This window comes from Rhinichthys klamathensis, unplaced genomic scaffold (assembly GCF_029890125.1).
Source record: "Rhinichthys klamathensis goyatoka isolate OS25496 unplaced genomic scaffold, OSU_Roscu_1.1 h1tg000395l_1, whole genome shotgun sequence".
In the NCBI taxonomy this organism is placed as follows: Eukaryota; Metazoa; Chordata; class Actinopteri; order Cypriniformes; family Leuciscidae; genus Rhinichthys; species Rhinichthys klamathensis.
Genome location: NW_026606897.1, coordinates 83,021 through 104,192, shown reverse-complemented (window position 1 = coordinate 104,192; position 21,172 = coordinate 83,021). Strand labels below are relative to the sequence as shown.

General features: G+C 38.8%; 2 protein-coding genes across 3 annotated transcripts in view; one reads left to right on the top strand and one right to left on the bottom strand.

The window, feature by feature from the left end:
* deptor (DEP domain containing MTOR-interacting protein) overlaps positions 1–15,113 on the bottom strand; it is a 48,525-nt gene extending 33,412 nt beyond the window's left edge. The window contains exons 1-4 of one of the 2 annotated variants that reach the window (XM_056234449.1): positions 15,040–15,113; positions 14,615–14,714; positions 8,074–8,252; positions 6,001–6,124 (exon numbers count right to left, since the gene is read on the bottom strand). In XM_056234449.1, the coding sequence (XP_056090424.1) occupies positions 6,001–6,124; positions 8,074–8,252; positions 14,615–14,700 (389 nt within the window). In that variant the 5' untranslated portion in view covers positions 14,701–14,714; positions 15,040–15,113. Of the gene's footprint in view, positions 1–6,000; positions 6,125–8,073; positions 8,253–14,614; positions 14,746–15,039 lie in introns of those variants that run through there. The other variant, XM_056234448.1, reaches the window with a different exon arrangement.
* A 1,054-nt stretch (positions 15,114–16,167) lies between these two features.
* dscc1 (DNA replication and sister chromatid cohesion 1) lies at positions 16,168–20,532 on the top strand. Its single transcript, XM_056234450.1, has 9 exons — positions 16,168–16,444; positions 16,962–17,127; positions 17,241–17,375; positions 18,092–18,182; positions 18,763–18,901; positions 19,015–19,067; positions 19,138–19,295; positions 19,419–19,567; positions 20,342–20,532. Exons 1-9 carry the CDS (start codon positions 16,275–16,277, stop codon positions 20,451–20,453), a joined length of 1,173 nt encoding a protein of 390 aa, XP_056090425.1. The 5' UTR covers positions 16,168–16,274; the 3' UTR covers positions 20,454–20,532.
* Positions 20,533–21,172: the final 640 nt, after the last annotated feature.

Sequence of the window (21,172 nt, the reverse complement as noted above, 5' to 3'; positions counted from 1 at the left end):
CTCGGTATGGAGATAGACTCGGTCGCCATGTCCGCGCAGCTTACGAGCGAGCGCGCACACTCACTGCTGACTTGTCTTCGACAGTTCGAGGGCAAGAGTGCGGTCCCACTGAAACTTTTTCAGAGGCTCCTGGGGCATATGGCATCCGCAGCCGCGGCAACGCCACTCGGATTGCTTCATATGAGACCGCTTCAGCTGTGGCTTCGCGATCGGGTCCCGAGGTGGGCATGGCATCGCGGTACGCTCAGAGTTCCAATAACTCCGACCTGCCGTCAGACCTTCACCCCGTGGCGGAACCTCAGCTTTCTACGGGCCGGAGTTCCCCTAGAACGAGTTTCCAGGCATGTTGTTGTCTCCACAGATGCCTCTGCCACGGGCTGGGGCGCCATGTGCAATGGACATGCAGCCGCGGGCTCCTGGACAGGACCCCAGCGCCTCATGCATGTCAATTGCCTCGAGTTGCTGGCAGTACGCCTTGCCCTGCACCGCTTCCACGCGTTGCTCCTGGGTCAACACGTACTTGTCCGCTCGGACAATACTGCGACTGTAGCGTACATCAACCGTCAGGGTGGTCTACGCTCTCGCCGTATGTCGCAACTCGCACGCCACCTCCTCTTATGGAGTCAGAAGCACCTGAGGTCCCTTCGTGCTATTTACATTCCAGGAGTGCGGAACCTTGCAGCCGACGAGCTGTCACGGCTCCGGCCAACCTCTGGCGAATGGAGACTCCATCCCCAGTCGGTCCAGCTGATTTGGGACCAGTTCGGGGACGCACAGATAGATCTGTTTGCCTCCCACGACTCATCCCATTGCGCCCTGTATTACTCCCTGACCGAGGGCACGCTCGGCACGGATGCACTGGCGCACAGCTGGCCGCAGGGCCTACGCAAGTATGCGTTTCCCCCAGTGAGCCTTCTCGCACGTACTCTGTGCAAGATCAAGGAGGACGAGGAGCAGGTCATATTGGTCGCCCCATACTGGCCCACCAAGACCTGGTTCTCCGAACTGATACTCCTCGCGACAGCACCTCCTTGGCCAATTCCTCTGAGGAAGGACCTCCTTTTTCAGAGACGGGGCACCCTATGGCACCCTCGTCCCGATCTTTGGAGACTCCACGTGTGGCTCCTGGACGGGACGAGGCAGGTTTGAGTACCCTGCCACCAGCGGTGGCGGCTACCATCACTTCCGCTAGAGCATCGTCCACGAGACATGTCTATGCGTTGAAGTGGAACCTCTTCGTCAACTGGTGCTCTTCTCGCCGAGAAGACCCCAGGAGATGCTCGATCAGCGTTGTGCTTTCCTTCCTGCAAGACGGGTTGGAGCGAAGGCTGTCTCCCTCCACCCTGAAGGTGTATGTGGCCGCTATCGCCGCATATCACGAAGCAGTGGAAGGTAAGTCTCTTGGAAAACACGACCTGATCCTCAGGTTCCTGAGAGGAGCGAGGAGACTGAATCCTCCTCGCCCTCCTCTCGTTCCCTCTTGGGACCTCTCAGTGGTCTTAAGTGCCCTGCAGAGGGCTCCCTTTGAGCCTCTGCAATCAGCTGAGCTTAAGATCCTGTCAATGAAGACAGCGCTCCTGGTTGCGTTGGCCTCCATCAAGAGGGTAGGGGACCTGCACGCATTCTCCGTTGACGAAGCGTGCCTGGAGTTCGGGCCCGGCCTCTCTCACGTGATCCTGAGACCCCGGCCCGGATATGTGCCCAAGGTTCCCACCACTCCCTTCCGGGACCAGGTGGTGAACCTGCAAGCGCTGCCCCGGGAGGAGGCAGACCCAGCCTTGGCACTGCTCTGTCCAGTACGCGCACTCCGTGCTTACGTAGACAGGACGCAGTGTTTCAGGACCTCAGACCAGCTCTTTGTCTGTTATGGTGGGAAGCTGAAGGGAAAGGCTCTCTCCAAACAAAGGTTGTCTCACTGGATAGTGGACGCCATTGCTTTGGCATACCAGCAGCAAGGTCGACCATGCCCCCTTGGTGTGACCGCCCACTCCACCCGGAGTGTGGCGTCCTCTTGGGCTTTAGCGCGTGGCGCCTCGCTAACAGACATCTGCAGAGCTGCAGGCTGGGCGACACCTAACACATTCGCCAGATTCTACAATCTCCGAGTGGAGCCAGTCTCCGCCCATGTACTGTCTTTTTCAAGCTAACATGGGAGCTGTTAAGTGTCTCGCTTGCTCGCCATTCCACTCCACGGACTGGATACGTGCGATATTTCCTCAGGTGAGCCTTCCCCTCTGAAGCCCTGAGTTCCTCCAGCACTGTTGACGCTGGCGCCAGTGTCTATTGCCTGTGCGTCGGCTAGGTGCCTCCGTGTGCATGGTTCCTCCTCTGAGTAACCCCCACATGTGTATTTTCCACGGTAAGCCTCTTTGAGCATGTGTCTTTCCCTCGGCAAGTCACCTGCCACTCCTGGAGTTGAAAGTAGATGCCACCCTACGGGCTGGTCACTCCAGTGTTCCTCCATATGAAGCCCCCTCGGGCCATATGTGTATTCTTAAGTCCTCCCTACGGGTAGGCATGCTGCGGCATATCTCCCCTGAGATATGCTTCCCAGTGTACCTTGGTATTCCTGTGTTAGTAGGACTCCTTCGTCCGTGCCTATATCACGACAGGGAGGTCAGACTGCGCAGGGCACTGGAAGACAGCTGTGAAGGTGGCGTGATTACACGGGGACCCCCATTCTCCGTCATCCGACGTAACTCGGAGTGACTACGAAAGGGAACGTCTCGGTTACGGATGTAACCCTCGTTCCCTGAGTAGGGAACGGAGACGTTACGTCTCCGTGCCACTTCCGCTGTACCGCTGGGTCGACGCCTGAGTTCAGTCTCGGCTCCTCAGCGAAGACATGATCTGCTGTTGCAGGTGTCTCTCCTTAAATACTCACGCGGTGAGGCGGAGATACATTATGCAAATTCCGCAGACCCATGGCATTTCATTGCCATTGGCTCGTTTTTTAATACTCGAAGAGGATTGGCTTTCTGGCGAAACCCCCATTCTCCGTCATCCGACGTAACGTCTCCGTTCCCTACTCAGGGAACGAGGGTTACATCCGTAACCGAGACGTTTATGTATTACAATATTTGTTTATTATATATTATATTAAACTGAAAAAAATATATATATAGGCTACATATACATATATATACACTACCGTTCAAAAGTTTGGGGTCAGTGAGAATTTTATTTTTATTTTTTGGAGGAAAGAAATCAATACTTTTATTTATCAAGGACAGTAAAGACATTTATAATGTTACAAAAGATTCTATTTCAAACAAATGCTGTTCTTTTATACTTCCTATTCATCAAAGAATCCTAAAAAAACAAAAAAAACTGTACAACTGACAGACCAACACCTGTTTCAACATTGATAATAATAATAAATGTTTCTTGAGCATCAAATCCTCATATTATACTGATTTGTGAAGGATCATTTGACACTGAAGACACTGACACTGGTGATGCTGAAAATTCAGCTTACACTTTACTATATATTCACACAGAAAACAGCTGATTTACACTGGAATAATATTTAATACTATAACTGATTTTTGTTGTATTTTTAATCAAATAAGCGCAGCCATGGTTAGCAGAAGAGAATTCTTTTAAAAGTATTTAAAATCGTACCGACCCCCAACTTTTGAACGGTAGTGTATATATATATATAGTATTTTTTATTATTGTTATTTTTTTTTATCAAAGTAAGTTTATAAACGATAACATGTACACATTGGGGGGTAGGGCCATTTAAATTGTTACCAGGGGAAGTGAAAGTGGAAAAAATCCTTATATTGTAACACTGGATGTGATTTTCAGTAGTTCCGATTTTCAGTAGTTCCTTTGAGAATTATTTAAAAAAAAAAAAGTAAATACACACATTATTCATTGTTTGTTTGCTTCTGCATGCATTTTCTACAATAGTGGATGTCTATGAGTAAAGGGAACCAGATGCTAATAGATGTTTTCGACATCTCAAAGACCTCCATTAGGGAAAAGGGAACAATCGGCATAAACACTGAAGCAGGAAGTTCTTGAAGCTATTTAAGGGGCCACACTCCTCTTTTTACATTTGGTTTTAGTAACCCAAGCCCACAGTATATACTGAGAACACTGGGAAACAACCCTTTTTAAAATCTCCACAACACCAGGAAGGCATAAAAAAAATACCAAGGTCGTTGACAAAGGCTAATCACGGTTGCTTAGAGACAGATCACAAAACATTCCTGGCCATTTTCTTATGTAGTTCTTGAACCTAGTCAGAGAGAGTACCACTTACTCTCAAAAACATTTTAATTTTATGCCCCATCAGCAGACTGAGCTCTTCAGCGATAATGGGAAGCAAACCAAACAAGCTTCCCTAAGAGCAAAGTCTACAAATACTGACCACAAGCTCAAATGTGTCCATGGTGATTACATAAAAGCACACTGATGGTTTGTGTGACAGATGTCTCCCGCTGGACTTCATCTTCCTGTTATGCAAGAGCAGGGCGGCCCGCAGACTAACGTCTACGATGCAGCTCAGCACGCTGTGACATCGAACTCATCCAGGTCAGGATCGCAGAGCAAACGCAAGCTGCTATTGCAAGATGGGTTAACCATTTTTGGCTCAGATTTATCTTGCTAAATATTGCAAATATTGCCAAAACGTTTTTCAAAGAGACCTTCAATAGAGCTTAAACAGAAGTTATTTTACAGGGCAAAGGTTAGGGTTAAATAAAATTATAAAAGTTATGACATTTGTGTCAATTAAAAAAATCTAGGTATCATTTCACAATCCAGTCACGGCCAATTTATGGCTCGAATTGATACCATAAAATCAATGTCATTGTTACTGTTTGTATCACTGTGTACAAGTCCGGAAGATCTTATGTCTAGTAAATTTATGCATTTACTAGACAAGTAAAATGGCATAAATTATTATGTTGTGTTTTCTGAAAAAAATTTAAATTACCGTAAGTGATTTTTTGCTTAAAACAAGCAGAATTATCTGCCAATGAGGTAAAAAAAAATAAAAAAAATCTTGTTTCAGTTTGAATTAAGATTATTTTTCTTACCCCATTGGCAGATAATTTAGCTTGTTTTAAAAAAAAATTAAAAAAAAAAAACACAACATCTTATGCCATTTTACTTATCTAGTAAAAACATCTTGATTTAAGAGTTTTTAGATACTGTATTTAGACTGGTAACAAGACAAAATACTAAGTAAGAAAAGCATTTTTTTTTTGCAGTGAATGTTAATTATGAGAAAATTAAAGTGTCTTTTGACCTTGCATTTATATGCATGTAACCCTATTGTAGGAGACCTCCAAAACAAAAATATTAAACTTTAAAATAGCATAATAGAGGCACTTTAAATAAGTTACTAATTACTAAATTGCTTATTAATTACAGAAATACTACATTACTTATTTCTCCTACCGCATGTCATATGCTACTTTCTAAATTATTATAATTAAAAGATGTAACTGATTAATTGTTGAGTCGTGCACAACAGTTCATAACATACACAACATGCCTAGAATTATTCAAATGTTTTTGTTTTTTTAAATATTGCAGACATGAACATTGAAGTTCGGGGCAAGAATAAAACTAATAATTTAAATTATTATTTATAGATAGCGTGGTTTTGTTCTGAGCTACATTAACAAGCAACAACTTGCAGGTAGAGCAGCTCCTTCTAAACGTATCCGGCTGGAACACAGCGTGCTCGATCTGCTTGAAATCTGTGTTACTATGGGCACTGTTGATTTACCGGACGGGCCCCATAGGTTCAAAATCAATATGTACAGACTTGTGTCACACATGAAAAACAACACTTTCACATCCTGTTTTAGTGCTACAACTCAGTAGAGAGGAAACCTTGCTTGGTCCTCAATAATGGATTAGAAGAAGAGGAAAAAACATGATAATGTCAATGTTTAACAAGTGGGTATCAAAACAAATAGTAAACTATTAATAATTCAATAACCTCTCAGAATTGTAAGGGTGTATAAAAGCACTTACTTCTCATATATCCGTTGACCTCTCATAAAAACTTTGGCTTGACTGTCCAGTGGAAAGGTTCCGTCATCCTTCCTGAAACGGTAGAACAGCTTCATATCTTTGAACTCCTTGTGTTCATCACAAACTGTGAGGACAAACAAATTCAAAACAGGGTTGTTGTAAGTTAAGTGCAGCTGAAAAAGTTAACAAATTAACAAAGACACTGCTACAAGGACAAGTCATGGTCTAAAGATCAATTTGGTTTCCTTGACAGTGTAACAGTTGAGATCATGTTTTGTTGTACTTTTGCACATCAAATATTGAAGGGATCAATTCTGTCATCATTTACTCAACCTCATGTTGTTCCAATCCTGTATGACTTTTTTTTTTCTTCCATGAAAAAAGGTGAAGTTCTAAAAGATATCTTGGCCGCTCTTTTCAATATAATGAAAGTGAATGGGGACTGGGCCTGTCAAAAACAATCACCCTAAAAGTATAACAAAAGTGGTCCATTTGACTTCTGTCATAATGACTGAAATTTAAGCTGTACTGCATGTACTGCACAAGCCAAAAGAATAAAAAAAAGGGTACATTGACAGCATTTGATGTGAAGAAAATGGCTTCAGATCACTTATAGTTTGGCGCACAATTCTTATGGACCACTTTTATGATACTTTTATGGAGCTTTTTTTGTTTGATGGCCCCAGCCCCCATTTACTTTCATTATAACATTAGCCAGGATAATCTTCACACAGGTTTACAACAACATGAGTAATTAATAGGGCTGGAGGAAAAAAAAAAATCGATTCAACGAACTATCGCAATTTTTTATTTTTATTTTTTCAGAATCAATATTAATTCATTTTAAATTGCTTTATTTTAGTCCTTGGTTATAGGCAGAGGAAAGGTACCTCTTTTATTTCAGCAGAGGGCCTGGCTTGACAATAAGGACGGCCCAATGAAACGAGGCTCGGGACAGTTGACGCAACTGTCACTTTCCCGATCAAGAAAATCACGAAAGTTTATTGCTTGCACGTGTTTTTAAGCCTAGTCAATTTAAATATTTAAATATACTATACTAAATATGCGAAGAAGAACCCAATTCAATAGTGTGAGAAGTTCTGTGTGAAACTTCAGAAAAAAACTCCAGAAAGCCGCTTCTCAGACAGCGCACAAATGTTAAATTGAGCTGTCTTTCACATCTTCTTGCTCTTGGACATATTCACACAAAATTACGTCAAAAAATGCCAGTCTCGGCGGGTATCCTAGTAAACATAGTCTGCTATATATTGTGAACGTAAATGGTTGAGAAATAAAATGCATGTGTAACAGTATATTGGATCCATGCAGCTCTTAAAGTGACAGCAGCCTAATAAACCTGCTGCTGTCTTTGTTTTTAATATTAATCAAACAACAAAGAACTAAGAAAAAACACTCACTGCTCTTGACTGAGTAACTTTTGTAACTTTAATAAGGATTAATCTATTTTTTATTTATAAAGTAAAGACTATGCGTAGCATTTTACATTTGATTATTCATTTTCTCTACCTGAAAAGTACTGTTTTACGTATTTGTTTGTTCTATTGAATATGTGCTATTGCTCGTAATTTTATTATTTGTTCTTATTTTATTACTGACAGTTTACTTGTCTTTAACAATATTTGAAATATGTTAGGCTAGTCATTTTTTGTGTCACAACCATATTTAATAAGGTTATGGGTCAAAAACAACATAAGACAATAGAAAAAGACAATAACTAGGTCTGTTTTATTTTTATTTTATTTATTTATAGCTTTTTTGTGGTGGGGCTAGTAAAAAAAATTGGCAGGGCAAGTAAAAATTTGAACCACTGGCCTGGTCGAACAAATCCTTAGTGTTGAGCCCTGAGAGGGCAATATGTGTTGTATCGGTGAGTATTATGTGGCGTCATATCTCTTACTAGTGGACACGAGAAAGAAAATTGTATCGAATCGGAAGATAGGTGTATCATCCAAGCCCTAGTAATTAATGACAGAATTACATTTTGGGTTAACATTACCGTTAATATTGTAGAATACAAATATATGAATTCAAGTCTGTGTTGGACAAACCCACCATGGTGAATGATGCTCTGGTCAGAAAGTTTCTGCATGATTGTGATGGCAGTATCTCTGTCAGAGGCTTCTTTGTGCTCAATTAGCCAATCAAGAATCTCCTTAGCTACAAAGCAATTTGGATAGGTGCGGAGATGATGCCTTCTGTCCTTAATCACCTTACTCTCATGGAGTCGCAGTCTGGAAAACAAGGAATACATCAGACCAAGAGTCATCTTTCCACCTGTTTCGGTGTAAATTCTCCATTCAGCAATCAGCATTAAATAACCTGCAACACAAAAACCTGTAACATCACGACACACTTTTTAAAAAATGACCTCCATACCTACATTTACACAGCTATATCTTTCCTGGGTCAATTTATGAAGATTCAACCTAAAATAACTTCCCGGTTTGTCTTTAAAAGTACAAAAGTTTTATAGAACAGATGGTTGACACAGAATGAGACAATTATAACATTGAGATTTATAATCCAGTTCACCTAAACTCAAATGTGTATGTGGCGAGGGGGGCGTGGTTTTGCGAAGTCTGTAGCGGGAGAGAGAGGACGGAGCAGAGCGGAGCGTAAGTAGGTCAAGTGCAGATGATGAACACCTGTGTCTGATTTCAGTAATTGGCGTGGAGAGACCGGATATAAGCCGGCGTGTGAGAGCGAGAGGGGGAGAGAAACGAGCTGGGACCTCGCGTGTGCTGCTGTGGAAAGAGATTGCAACGAATTCTGAGTTATTATATTTTGGCTGTGCCTGTGCACGGTGAACGCGCTCTGTGCGCACCTGTTTGTTTATTTTTATGACCTAAATAAAAGTGAACGTCCCAGCTCAAGCCGACCCCTGTCTTCTTCCTTCCTGTCTGAACTGAACCTTATCACACTGGTGCCGAAACCCGGGAGGGAAGAAGATCGCCGCCGCCATACAGACTCCGCAAAACCACGCCCCCCTCGCCACAGTGTAATGTAATTAGACTAACCTATGAGAGTTTCATTGAAATTCAAGTGCCCACATGTGGCTTTTGGTGTCTTTAACAGTTATTATCATGACTAAATTGTAAACATTATTATGTCATTATTATTATGTAATTTGATTTTATGCAATAGCTTTATTGCACCTTTCACTTAATCCTCTGTGTTAGATTACAGAATTTATGACATCTGGGCATACAAAAGAGGATATGCTGCAACAACAACAAAAAAAAAGAAAAGAGAAAGAAAATTGTCAATACAATGAAAGTCACTTTTTTTGTGTTTCGCAGAAGACCTACAGGTTTGAAACAACATGAAGGTCTGTAAATGACAACAGAATTTTTATTTGTGGGTGATCTATCTTTTTAAGAGGTGCTGGGACACACATTTTAGCTTGTTTACAACCAAAAGAAAAAAAACTACAGTAAAGTTACAGTAGGTTATGAACTCCATATGTGCCAGTAGAAGTTTTCCTCATATCTTGTTCTAACACTGATAGCTACGTATTCTGAACTACATTATCAGCAGCAAGCAGTCATACAGCCGTTGACACATTGGCATGGGGTTGACAAGTAACTGAACACCCTGTAACAAAGACTCACATGACCACAGCAGTGTGGAGCCAGTAGGTCATACTATTAAAGTGCACTTTGGCACTTTCTGACACGAACAACAGAGCAATCTGAGACACGTGATAGAACATTACCATAATAGCCTGAGTGAAATGTCAGCTACAACTAGTGTTTTCCAATGGCAAGTGGTTGGCGTCTAAAATGAGGCAAATTAATGTTTATGGTTTGCAGTCATATATAACTTATGCACTAATAGTCCGAATTAATGATCAGTTATAGATCATTTCATGTTATGCATCCAGTTCTTATTTTTGGATGCAGTGCTACTGCCATCATTAATGGAAATAAAACTAAAACTAAAACTGAAATAAAAACAGACTAGCATGACTTGGAAAAAATGGAATCTAAACAAAAATAATTGATGACTCCAATGCTAACTAAAATAAAATAAAAGTGCTCACAAATTATTTTTAGTTTTTGACACGTGATGTAATATATGAAATTCTTACACCCAATCTGCATTAAATATGAAAATACTACTAGATAGTAGTAACACTAGATTATGCTGAGAAATTTAAAGATGTTAAACATCTTTAAATTATACAATTAAATATATTTTAAATGAAATTAAATTATTATTTGGTAGCCCTAAAATACTAAAATAAAAAAAGACTTTAAAAGTACATCGACAGAAACTTGAAAACTAAACTAAAGCAAAAGATGGCAGTGAAAACGAATGAAAACTAAATTGAAGATAAAAACGAATTGAAAAAAACTGTAATAATAATCCTGTATCAATCCTGACAATGTTACTCTACAAGAATTGGCTTTAGCCCCCATTTTGTCTAGTATTTTTTTAATTATATTTCTTGTTTTATAAAAAAAAAAAACTATTATATTGTCTATCAATATTGTTGAAGAGGCACTTCCATATTTCTGGAACCCCTTGCTGTTTATTTAAAACCTGTCCATTAACTGGACTAAACCAAAGACTTCAGGTATGCAAAGACGGTGCTTCCTTATGAAGCCCCGCCCCTTTTCAGCGCTGCGCTCGTTGTGTTCGGTCTTCCGGTTTGTAAATCCACAGCATGAAGGTAAGATCTTACGGATTTATGAATGCACTGCTCGTTTTAAAATCTATGCTTAAAACGTTACAATGCTCTTGATAACTTTCGTTAATTCTACAATAAGTAAATCCACTTCACCAGCGAATTACTTAGAAATATATAGATATATAGGTAGGTAGGTAATATATAGGTAGAAATACCATAGAAATATACAGAGCTACTGCAAAAACGGAAGTTCAAAATTTTAAAGATGGCTGCGTGCTTGTTTCTCGTCTTCCACATAAAGTCTATTACTATTAATGAGAGAAAGTGCAATGCGTAATATGGCGGAATAAGTCCCGCCTTCTAAATAAAAGTCATTGCATCACTGCAGTTAGTGAATCAGAACAGTCAGTGTTCTGAGAAGCGCGCTTATGACTGAACATGCGCATTGGCAAGTCAAGCCTATACAGTTTTTTTCATGATTTGAGCATTTAGTAACACAATTTAAGAAAGAGATTTCAATTATATGAAATTGAATCGGAAGAACAACTTTGGAGAATTTGACGTTTGCCCATTCAAAGAGATAGGAGCTGTACTTGCATACTGCCTGATGGCGAGTGAAATGACATGCCTTAGAAGAACTTTGACTAAACTCTGTTCTGAATACCAACAGCAAACCTAGAGCTAACCTGATATCAGGTACACCTGAGCTGGACAGGGTGAAATGTGGGTCTGCTGTGACTGCCTGATTACTGATTATACAAACCTGAGTCAGCTGTACATGGAAAAATGGAAGTGATACCAGCAATCGGCAGATAAAACTGGTTCACTGTGACCTACAATAACAGGACCAGTCCTGTGGTACTGGTATTCCCACACAACTTGGGAAATAAAATCTTTCTCTAGCCCACCAAATGATGTCTTTACCTCCAGGGAGTCTGTTAGAGATCCAATAACATTATTATTATATGCACCTGAAACCACATTCAGGACGTTGCATATGACATCATGTACAGAACCTAATGAAACAGCTGAGCTTGTAAATAAATACGTTTTAAGGTTGCTAGATAGTGTACCACTGAAAAAAACTATGGTGTCCTGTACTGTGATTCAGCAATTATTAATCAGATGTATTGACTAAACACCGTTCACTGTCACTGTCACACTTCACTACGAACAGAGCAGGTGTCTGGGAAAGGACATAGGCTCAAACATAGCTGTGTTCTCCAATCAGTCACATTAGAAAAAAAAATGAACTAAAACTCAGCAAGGTTGTGATCAACAGCAAACAAATAGATTTTCATTAATTTGTGTATCAAAACTAGCTCCAGCAGATAGATCAGGGGCCAGTTGCATGAACATATCCCTTATGTTAAGACTGTGTCTTAAGTACAATATGACCAACTAAAGCATTGAGTCAAGGGGCAGTCAGTCCCACTTTCTAGTAACAAATCAGACCAATACGTGTTGATATAACTGAGTCTGACTTGGAACAGTTATGAACAGTCTTAATGAAAAAAAATGTGATGACTAAGTTAAGGCGGCCATACACTGTGCGATTTCAGCATGGTACCTACTCACACTGAACAAGTAAATCGCATGCGATGTAAAGCCAAAGTTCAGGATTTATGTGCTCACACTATACGGTCCGATCATCGAGCTGCGACTTCACTGCTCACACTATACGTGTGAAATATCTGCGATAAACCCCTGGATTGCGCCTATAGACGATATCATGTATCCAGAGATATTGTCAAAACAAGCATCAGCTATCAATATCAAGATGATTTAGCATTTCCAATTTATGCATTAAATTATTATTAGTATTGTATTATCATTATTAGGGGAGGCCTAATTTTATTATTAAATTGATCCGCTATTATAATTAATTTGCCACACAATAATTTCACAGCACATAACCAACATGCTGTGAGGATAATAAAATATTACATAGAAGCTTACTCCTCCTCATTGAAAATTGTCTAAAACATTTAGGTCGATTACAATGATTTATAGGCATATAATTAACTATTAACAGTCTATAATATGTCCGAACATTGCAATAATTAATCATCAATGAAAATTAAAAAAAGGTTTATTTCAAAAACATTGTTTAACAAATTAATAAAAGAGGCATTACATTGCAGGGCTTGAAAGACGTGGGTAAATATGGTTAATCCATTTTGCAGCATGAACTGGAGGTAAGCAACAGTCATTTGTAGCTAGTTTGAACTACAGAACTTAAAGATCTCCCTTTTTTCGTTTTTATTTTAATTTTATTTTTGCTGCAGATGAAATGGTTAAACTTCTGTTTTCGCGCAGGTGCAGTGAGGGAAAAAACACTGAGTTTAGGGCAATCGGTTCGTAGCTTTGCTTCAACTGTGCGATATAGTCACGAGAAGCGACCAAAATTTCTGACACGCCAAATTCATCTGACCATCCGATTGTCGTTCGGGAGAGGTTAATCGCCTCTCGTTTCTCTCTGTAGACTGCACGGACACTGCACGACAAAACGACGCACGACAAAGCTGAAAATCGGTCCGACCCGAAAAAGAGTCGCGCGAGTCAGAATTAGGCTCAAAATCGGACGAAAATCGCACAGTGTATGGCCGCCATAAGTTGTAAGACTAGTCTTCGCCGTGCAACCGGCCCCAGGTTTTCCCCTATGGACAAACCCAAACAAATTATAAGATACAGTGATAAAAGGGTGGACACACAAACTTCACACTCTGAATAGTTTTTGAATTAAAAGATTGGAGTCCGACATATAAAAGTCTGACATACATCAGGCGGATTTTGTTTGTTTCACTGGAAGATCGAATTAGTAGAGATGATGTGGTCAAAAAAAAAGAAAAGTAAAATGAAAAACAAAAAAGAACCATAACATGCATTTACAAAATAGATAAGGTGATAATTCCAACTTTAAAGATCACCTTTTTTTAAATGGAAAATTGTGTAATGACAAATGGGTGTGCCAAATGCATGTCTTAATGTGCTATATGTTTAAACCAACAAAATATTCATCCAAAATGTGTAATAAAAGATCAAAGTGTGCACATGCATGGTGTGTACACACTAATCTGAAGTCATTTTTTGAGTTGGCATAAAGTGGAATTTGCGATAGTCTTTTCTTCCCTATTGTGCGATGTACTGTATAACTGAGGGGCCGTTTACACTACACCATTTTCAAATAAAAAACAAAAAAAATTGTATGCATTTTGGCCATTCATTTACATGACAACTGCGTTTTTGGGCCCTGAAACGCAAACTTTTAAAAACGATACCATTATCGTCTCTGTGTAAACTACAAAAGCGAATTTGTGAAAATGGTCACTGCATGCGCATTCCATGTTCAGTCAATAGGCGTAAAGTGTTTCTTTACAAAGTGACATCGCCAACTACTGGCCTGGCATGAATAATGAATATAGTTTTTAATTAGTTTTCGGGGATCCGTGTGAACGGGGATCGTTTTGACGATAGTGTCATCTGTAAGTGGAAAATGAAAAGGAAAAACATCCGTTTTTACATCGTTGTCATGTAAACGTACCCTGACTAAAACTACTTCTAAAACAAGAAAAAAAAATGTGAGGCGGGACTTCATTTTGTCAATTTTTGTTTGCTATTGCTGTGAGCTCATGTGAGTGACAGATTGTCCCGCCCTCGCGCCACTAAACACGTCATCAGAGAAGAGATGTCTCTGCAAGTGGGAAAGAGGGCACGTGAATAAAAAAATAAAATAAAAATATGTAACGATAAATCATGCAATATTCCATAAAAAAAAATTAGAATTGTTCATTTTTATTTCATGGTGACTTCAAATAGGCACAGTGGCTAATTAGAAGAGATCTCCTGATAGCGACGCGACACACTAAAGACGTCGGTCGCTTGCAGTTTCATTCATCGGGATCGTTCTAGTTTTTGATGCGTGGCGTCGGTGTAATTGGGGTGTCAAGCCACACCTACCGTAACTGTTCTCCTGTAACGAGGACTTCGGCCATGCGCTCCAGCTCAGCAGCCCTCTTCTGTGTGCTGTTCCCAATGCCGTCCATCTCTGACACCCGCGCTGAATATGAAATCATACTCGTGAATGTGACATATCAACGTTTGGAGGAGAAATACGCTTCTCGTGAAACGAATTGACATGCACAGAGTGCTTAAATTTGTATTGGGTGTACTGAACACGCCTCTCAGCATATTATTTGGGAGAGGCTTGATGATTATGACAGCTTTAATATTTGAGGTAGACGAACTGTCCAGAATGAAATGAGCGATAACAACACAGCGGCATGTTAGATGTTTATGTAACACGCCATCCGAAAGATTTAAATCAGACTCCATAATGTAAGACCGTCAAAACAATATATAGATATGGAGAAAAGATTGTTTACCTTATTAATACCGATGCAGAGACTTCAAACAGATCAGAAATTATGTTTGCAGAGGAACACCAGCGATATCACTGTTCAGTTGATAACAGCTGAAACCTAGTCGAAATAACTTGTGTCTTTTGTGTGCCATCAAGTGCCCTCAGCCATCACATGCGTTTACATGCATGAACCGCCAAGCTTTGCAATAAATCCCACCGAAGCATCTAACAGCAGATTATTTGTGAAGACAGACTCCGGCCGATTAATTTTCTTCATTCCATTGTGGATTGTTTACTATTCTCCAGTGAAAGCACGTTACTGTCCATGTTGCAGCAGGGCGAGTGAGTCACCATCCTCATAGGGGGAGTCACCATGAGGGGCGGAGCCTGGGACCCATCACTTGTATACTCCCATATACTCTCGAATACTCTCTTTAAATCCCAAAACAAAAACAAGACCTGTTTTTTAAAAAGCTCAATATATGTGAATGTAACTTTTTTTATATACATATAAGTTTAAACTACTTCTTTTTTTAATTAAACTAAATATTACATATTTAAATATTTAGTTTTTAAATACTACATTTTTGCCATGCCTTCATCCTTGATTTTTGCTGTTTTTCTAACGTCATTTTATTCTATACACAATGGCAATTCAGAGTAATTTCCATTTAAAAAAATATTTAAAATAGTCATAAAACAATCGTAACAGATGCATAAGAAGTAAAATTAAAGTAAAATAAACTATTTAAAATGTAAAACAAATACAAATATTTATTTTATTATGTATCTATCTATTTTGGTAGATCTATATCTATCAAAAACTACAAATCAGTCCAAAGATGTTTTTTCATGTCCACCACAACAATTTAGTTTTTCTAAAGTTAAGTGTTTACCCAGCACAAGAGTGTCAATGAAGAGCAATAAAATATGGTACATGATGTGTGAAGAAAACATATCTTGGGGACTGAACACTAAGAATCCAGTGTTCAATTGCGGTGCACATTTTTTTGAGCATCACAACTCAAATAAAATGAAAGAACACATTTCAGTGAAATCGTGTTATTTAGCGCCATCTAGTGACGTTTACACACTATTACGCGCCCGCCTGAAAACGCTCATTGGCTCGTGCTACTGTCAATCAACCGGAACCTTCTCTTCCGGTTTAAATATTGCGGGAAAGTTGAGCTGCGTACTGACAACAGCACAAGTGTTTATGTTGTGTTCAGTCGACCTGGATAAAACAATTTTGATAACATGAGGACATTAGAAGAGGTTCAAGCCACACTACAAATAGCTAAAGTAAAAGAAGAAGACCTGCAGCCCGTCACTTACTGTCTCTCTTTTGGAGATAATGTGTCGTCGGGAGATTACTGTCTCCTGGAGCTGGATGATACACTTTGCAAACACATCGAAGCTGGCAAAAGGTGAATAGTGCTTCGTTTTAAGATCAACTTACCATCTCAGTATTATTTTAGACAGATGACGTTTTTAACATAAATTGGTATTGCATGCTGCATTCCCTTCTGGAAAAGAAGTAACTTCAGCATACTTAGTACGTATTACGAATTTAAAAGTATGCTTAAGTGCACAACTGATTGCATGTTATTTACAATGAAGGAAAAAAAAAAAAAAAAAAATATATATATTATATATATATATATATATATATATATATATATTATACACACATAAGTAAGTGTACATATCATAAGTCATGAAAATGTAGGCTACTCTCTTTACAGTAAGTACACTTAAATGACCTTTTATTTCATTAATATTTATATTATCTGCAAGTACAGTTTTTTTTCTTTTCAAATACATTTAAGACTTGTAGTACACTACAAATGCACATTTAATTCAATTAAGTGCACTTCTTTTCACAAGGGTTTGTTAATGTTTATCTGTCCTGAATGATGTATGTCCGTTTATGTTTCTCATTAGTCTTATAATCAGAGGTGATAAAGACGAGCATGCTGTTCTGTGCACTGAAGAAAAGACATACGACTTGAAAATTGCGGACACGTCAAACCTGCTCCTGTTTGTCCCAGGATGTAAAACGCCAGATCAGCTGCCCGACAGCTCAACATCTCAACTCATGCATGCACAGGTGTCTGACTGGAAAAGTTGTTTCTGAAGATGTGATTTTATTCTTTATAGTAGGTGATTATGGGAAGTGTAGTGCTGATTGTGTGCATTGACCGATATGTTGTTATTTTCCAGATTTGGGGTTTTTCAAATAGTTATTGGGAGCTGAGAAAGCAGAGACCAAGGTTGAAGAAACTGAAGAAACTTCTAATGGAGAATCCATATGACGGTCCAGCGGTGGGCATGCAGGAGGAGGCGCCAGGAGAGAAGGTACACCAGGAGTCAGAGTTAGTAGCCCATACTCACAATATATATATTATCGATATATGTAGGATAAACCATGGCTAGCTGTGCATTAAACAATTTAAATTAATGCACGACACAGAGGCAAAGAACCACCCCACGTGAAGTGGAGTGCGTTCAAATCGTTACGTGCACAGCTATTCGTGCATTATCCAGCCTGTACCATGGTCATTTTCCAGCACTGAAAAGTTAAAGCTGTTGTTTACATTTGACCGGAGGTGCGTGTGTGAATTACCTGTGCCTGTGCGCAGTGTCTCTCTACTAACAATGAAAACAACGGTGTAGTTGCTGAGAAATATTATGTAGCGATTCAGTAGAGAAGATAATTTAATAAAAGTCGTGGGGCAGCGTTGACAAGTAAAGTGTCTTTGCTTCTGAATATTTCTGTGTGCTGCGGGGTCTCCAATATCTATGCGTGTGTGTGCTTCAATGAAAACAGTGCATTAATATAGAACAGTGATTAAAGTGACTTGAACTACCTTTGCAATAAACGGTTTTAATGCACACCTTCCAGCCAATCAGAATCGAGTATTCAGACAGACCATGGTATAAGCAAAACTTAGGTGTGTTTAGATGAGTTAGTTACTAATCCATTTACAATGTGTGTACTTATAAAAACTTTGTAGAATTAAGATCATTTATTGTGCATTTATTTAAATTGACATATTTATTTAATCTGTTAGTATACTATAGATGACCTTCTTGAGAGAATCCAAGCAAGTAGAGAAGAAATTGAGACACATCTTCAAAATGTTCATGCTTGTGAAATTGACGGTGAGCTGAGGCAGTTTTTTTGTCTTTCTCTCTTAGAAAATGGATCAGAATACTTGGATAAGACCTTAAGTACATATTCTCTATGTAGTGTAATATTTATATTCTGGAAATGAAAAGTGAAATTAACTTTGGCTGGGTGGGTTACTGGTATTATTATTATTACAAATGATTATAATTTGTAATTGAGTTGTGTTTTTTTTATTCTATTTATTCACAAATTTATTCTTGATTATTAATAATGAGGATAATCGTTCTTTAAAAGATTAATTTGATTTGTCATTATTCCGTTTGTATTCAATTTTCAAAATACCCAATTTCTGTAGAATTATGTTTGATTTTGTATTTTACATTAATAACACTTTAAACACTCTTAGATTACATTTATTAGAAATTGTTTCAGATGTACGTAAAAGTTGTATAGATTCTGGCAACTTCTTGCCCTAAGTAGGGGGTCATCTTAACCCAATTGTTACATTTTCAATTTTGTATTTTAAAAACTAAATTGACATGTTTCAATTTATTTCTTGTGTACATGCTAAAGTGATCTCTATATTAATGCATAAAGCCTTTGTGTTTGTAGGATTTTGGAGGATCCTGGATTTTGATTATGAGATGAAGCTCCTGGGTCATGTGACCCAGCTGGTGGACTCCGAGTCTTGGTCTTTCAACAAAGTTCCTCTCACTGTTTGCCTGGAAGAGCTGGGATCGCTTGAGCCAAAGTGAGTAAATATGAAAGATTAGAAAAGTGTGACTAGAGAAAAGCAGATCAGATTCATCCTTTATAAAAAAATAAAATAAAATAAAAACTTTAATGTTTTTGTTTTGTGAACAGAGCCATGATAGAACACTGTCTCAACTGTTATGGAAGATGCTACACAAGTGAAGGTCAGTATATTTTTATTTAATTAACATTTAATGAATGGAAGGACTCCTTATTTGTTTTTATTTTCATTAGATGGTCAGGTGATGTTTGCATTGGATGAGGACAAAGTATGTAGGGCCACAGCTCAGCTGCTCCTGCAAAATGCTGTGAAGTTCAACCTGTCAGAGTTCCAGGAGGTTTGGCAGCAGAGCGTTCCTGAAGGAATGAGCACTAGACTGGATCAGCTCCGGGTGAGGACTTTAGTCAACTCCACAACACTTACACAAACATTGACTAACATCAGTAACATGCTCCACTGAGAACGTAAGTATTTCTCAAGAAGTATGTTCGTGTCCATGTTTTTGGTCATTCAGGGTTTAGCTCTATTAGATCGAAGCTCTAAACCAGAGACCATCTCGCTGCTCCGGGTCGAAGATTTGCCTGAGGACACACTGGAGCGATTCAACAGACTCTTCAGCCTCAGAGAAAAATGGACACAAGATGACATTGAACCCTACATACAGTGTGTATTTTGACATTTGAATTGGTTTAAAGAGGACCTATTTATGCTTTTTTACATTTTCAACTTTCTTTAGTGTGTAAATTTGCTGTTTGAGCATGAAAAATGTCTGCAAAGTTATAAAGCACAGTCTCACACCAAAATGAGTTATTCTCTAACTTCCTGAATTCTCTGAACATCCTGAAATACCTTGATTTTAGTCATTAGTTTTCTTCTGGGAACGAACATGTCACGATATCCCTCATTTAAAAAAATTCCTGCCTATGGCATATGCAAAATAAAGGAGCGAGGCCTGGTTGAGTTCCATTAGGTGTGTGTTAAAACTCGCGGTTATGGTAAGGTGCGTCATATTTCCGAAACGCACTCAAAGCTGTCGAACAATCAACACAAAGGTCCAATCAGAGCACATTGCTGTTTTTGGACAGAGGGGCTTTATGGAGACACAAACTAAACAGTGTTACTGACAGACTTCGAAGAGAGGTGCTGCAACAATGTAAAATATATAATTTTAAAAAAAATTGTGTTTTTGAACATTCATACATGAAAGGGCATAATAATTTGCAAAAGGGCATAATACAGCCTCTTTAAACAACTATTATTATTATTTTCAAACAATACAATATCAATATAAATATATATGCAATGAAAATAATTACTGTTGTGTATGTTTGCAAATGTCTTAAAAATTGACTGAACTGCCCTATGGCAACTGCAAGTTTTCAAAAGATGAGAATATTTACAGACATAACCCTCAACTGATTGTTGTTTCCTCAACAGAGATCTCTGTGGAGAGAAGCAGACCACTGGAGCCCTGCTGACCAGACATGCCCGTTCATCTGTGCAGAATGGTATTAAGGTCTACAATTCAAGAAGACCTGTAGCAATTTAACAACAAAACAAGTCACTGTAAAGCCACTTATTGTTGCTTTTTATGTTGAGTCAAAAATAATAAACATATTATATATACATATTATCTTCGTGTGTATTGTTATTTGTACACTACTGATACAATAAGCCTTAAAATGACTGTGTATGTTTACAGTTGGTTTAATGTTAATGTTTTATATTATTATTTCTTCTTTAATTGATAAATTAAGCATAGAAGCTCTCTGATCATGCCAAAAGACATCCATAACTCAGATTTTTGTTTATCAAATGTATATTTGTAACTAAGGAATAGTCACATATTACAGGTTTAAAAGCCTGCATTACAATATAATTTAAAGTAGGGCAAAAGTTTTGTATTCTGAAAGTTACGTTGTTTTCATAGTTTGAGTTGGTTTGTGGGGAAAAAAGAAATGTTAAGAGTGTTTTAGAAGGGGAAATTAGAGAGGGTGTGGAGAAAAATGAGCGGTCTTAAACTGTAAAAGGGGGGCAGTGAAAAGTAGATAGAGTGCGAAAACAAGAATACAACTTGATTTACATTGTCGTAGTAGTTGAAAGGTCAAATAAAATCCTATTTGTATTTCCTAATAGAGGCTTATCTGTGGTTTTTGCTCTGAAAAGGAACTCCCCTGGAATGAGTACTGAAAGAAAATTCAGACTTTTTATTTTAGATTTTCCACCACAGGATCGTTGTAATTCTACAAAGGTTTCCTCTGTCAATTC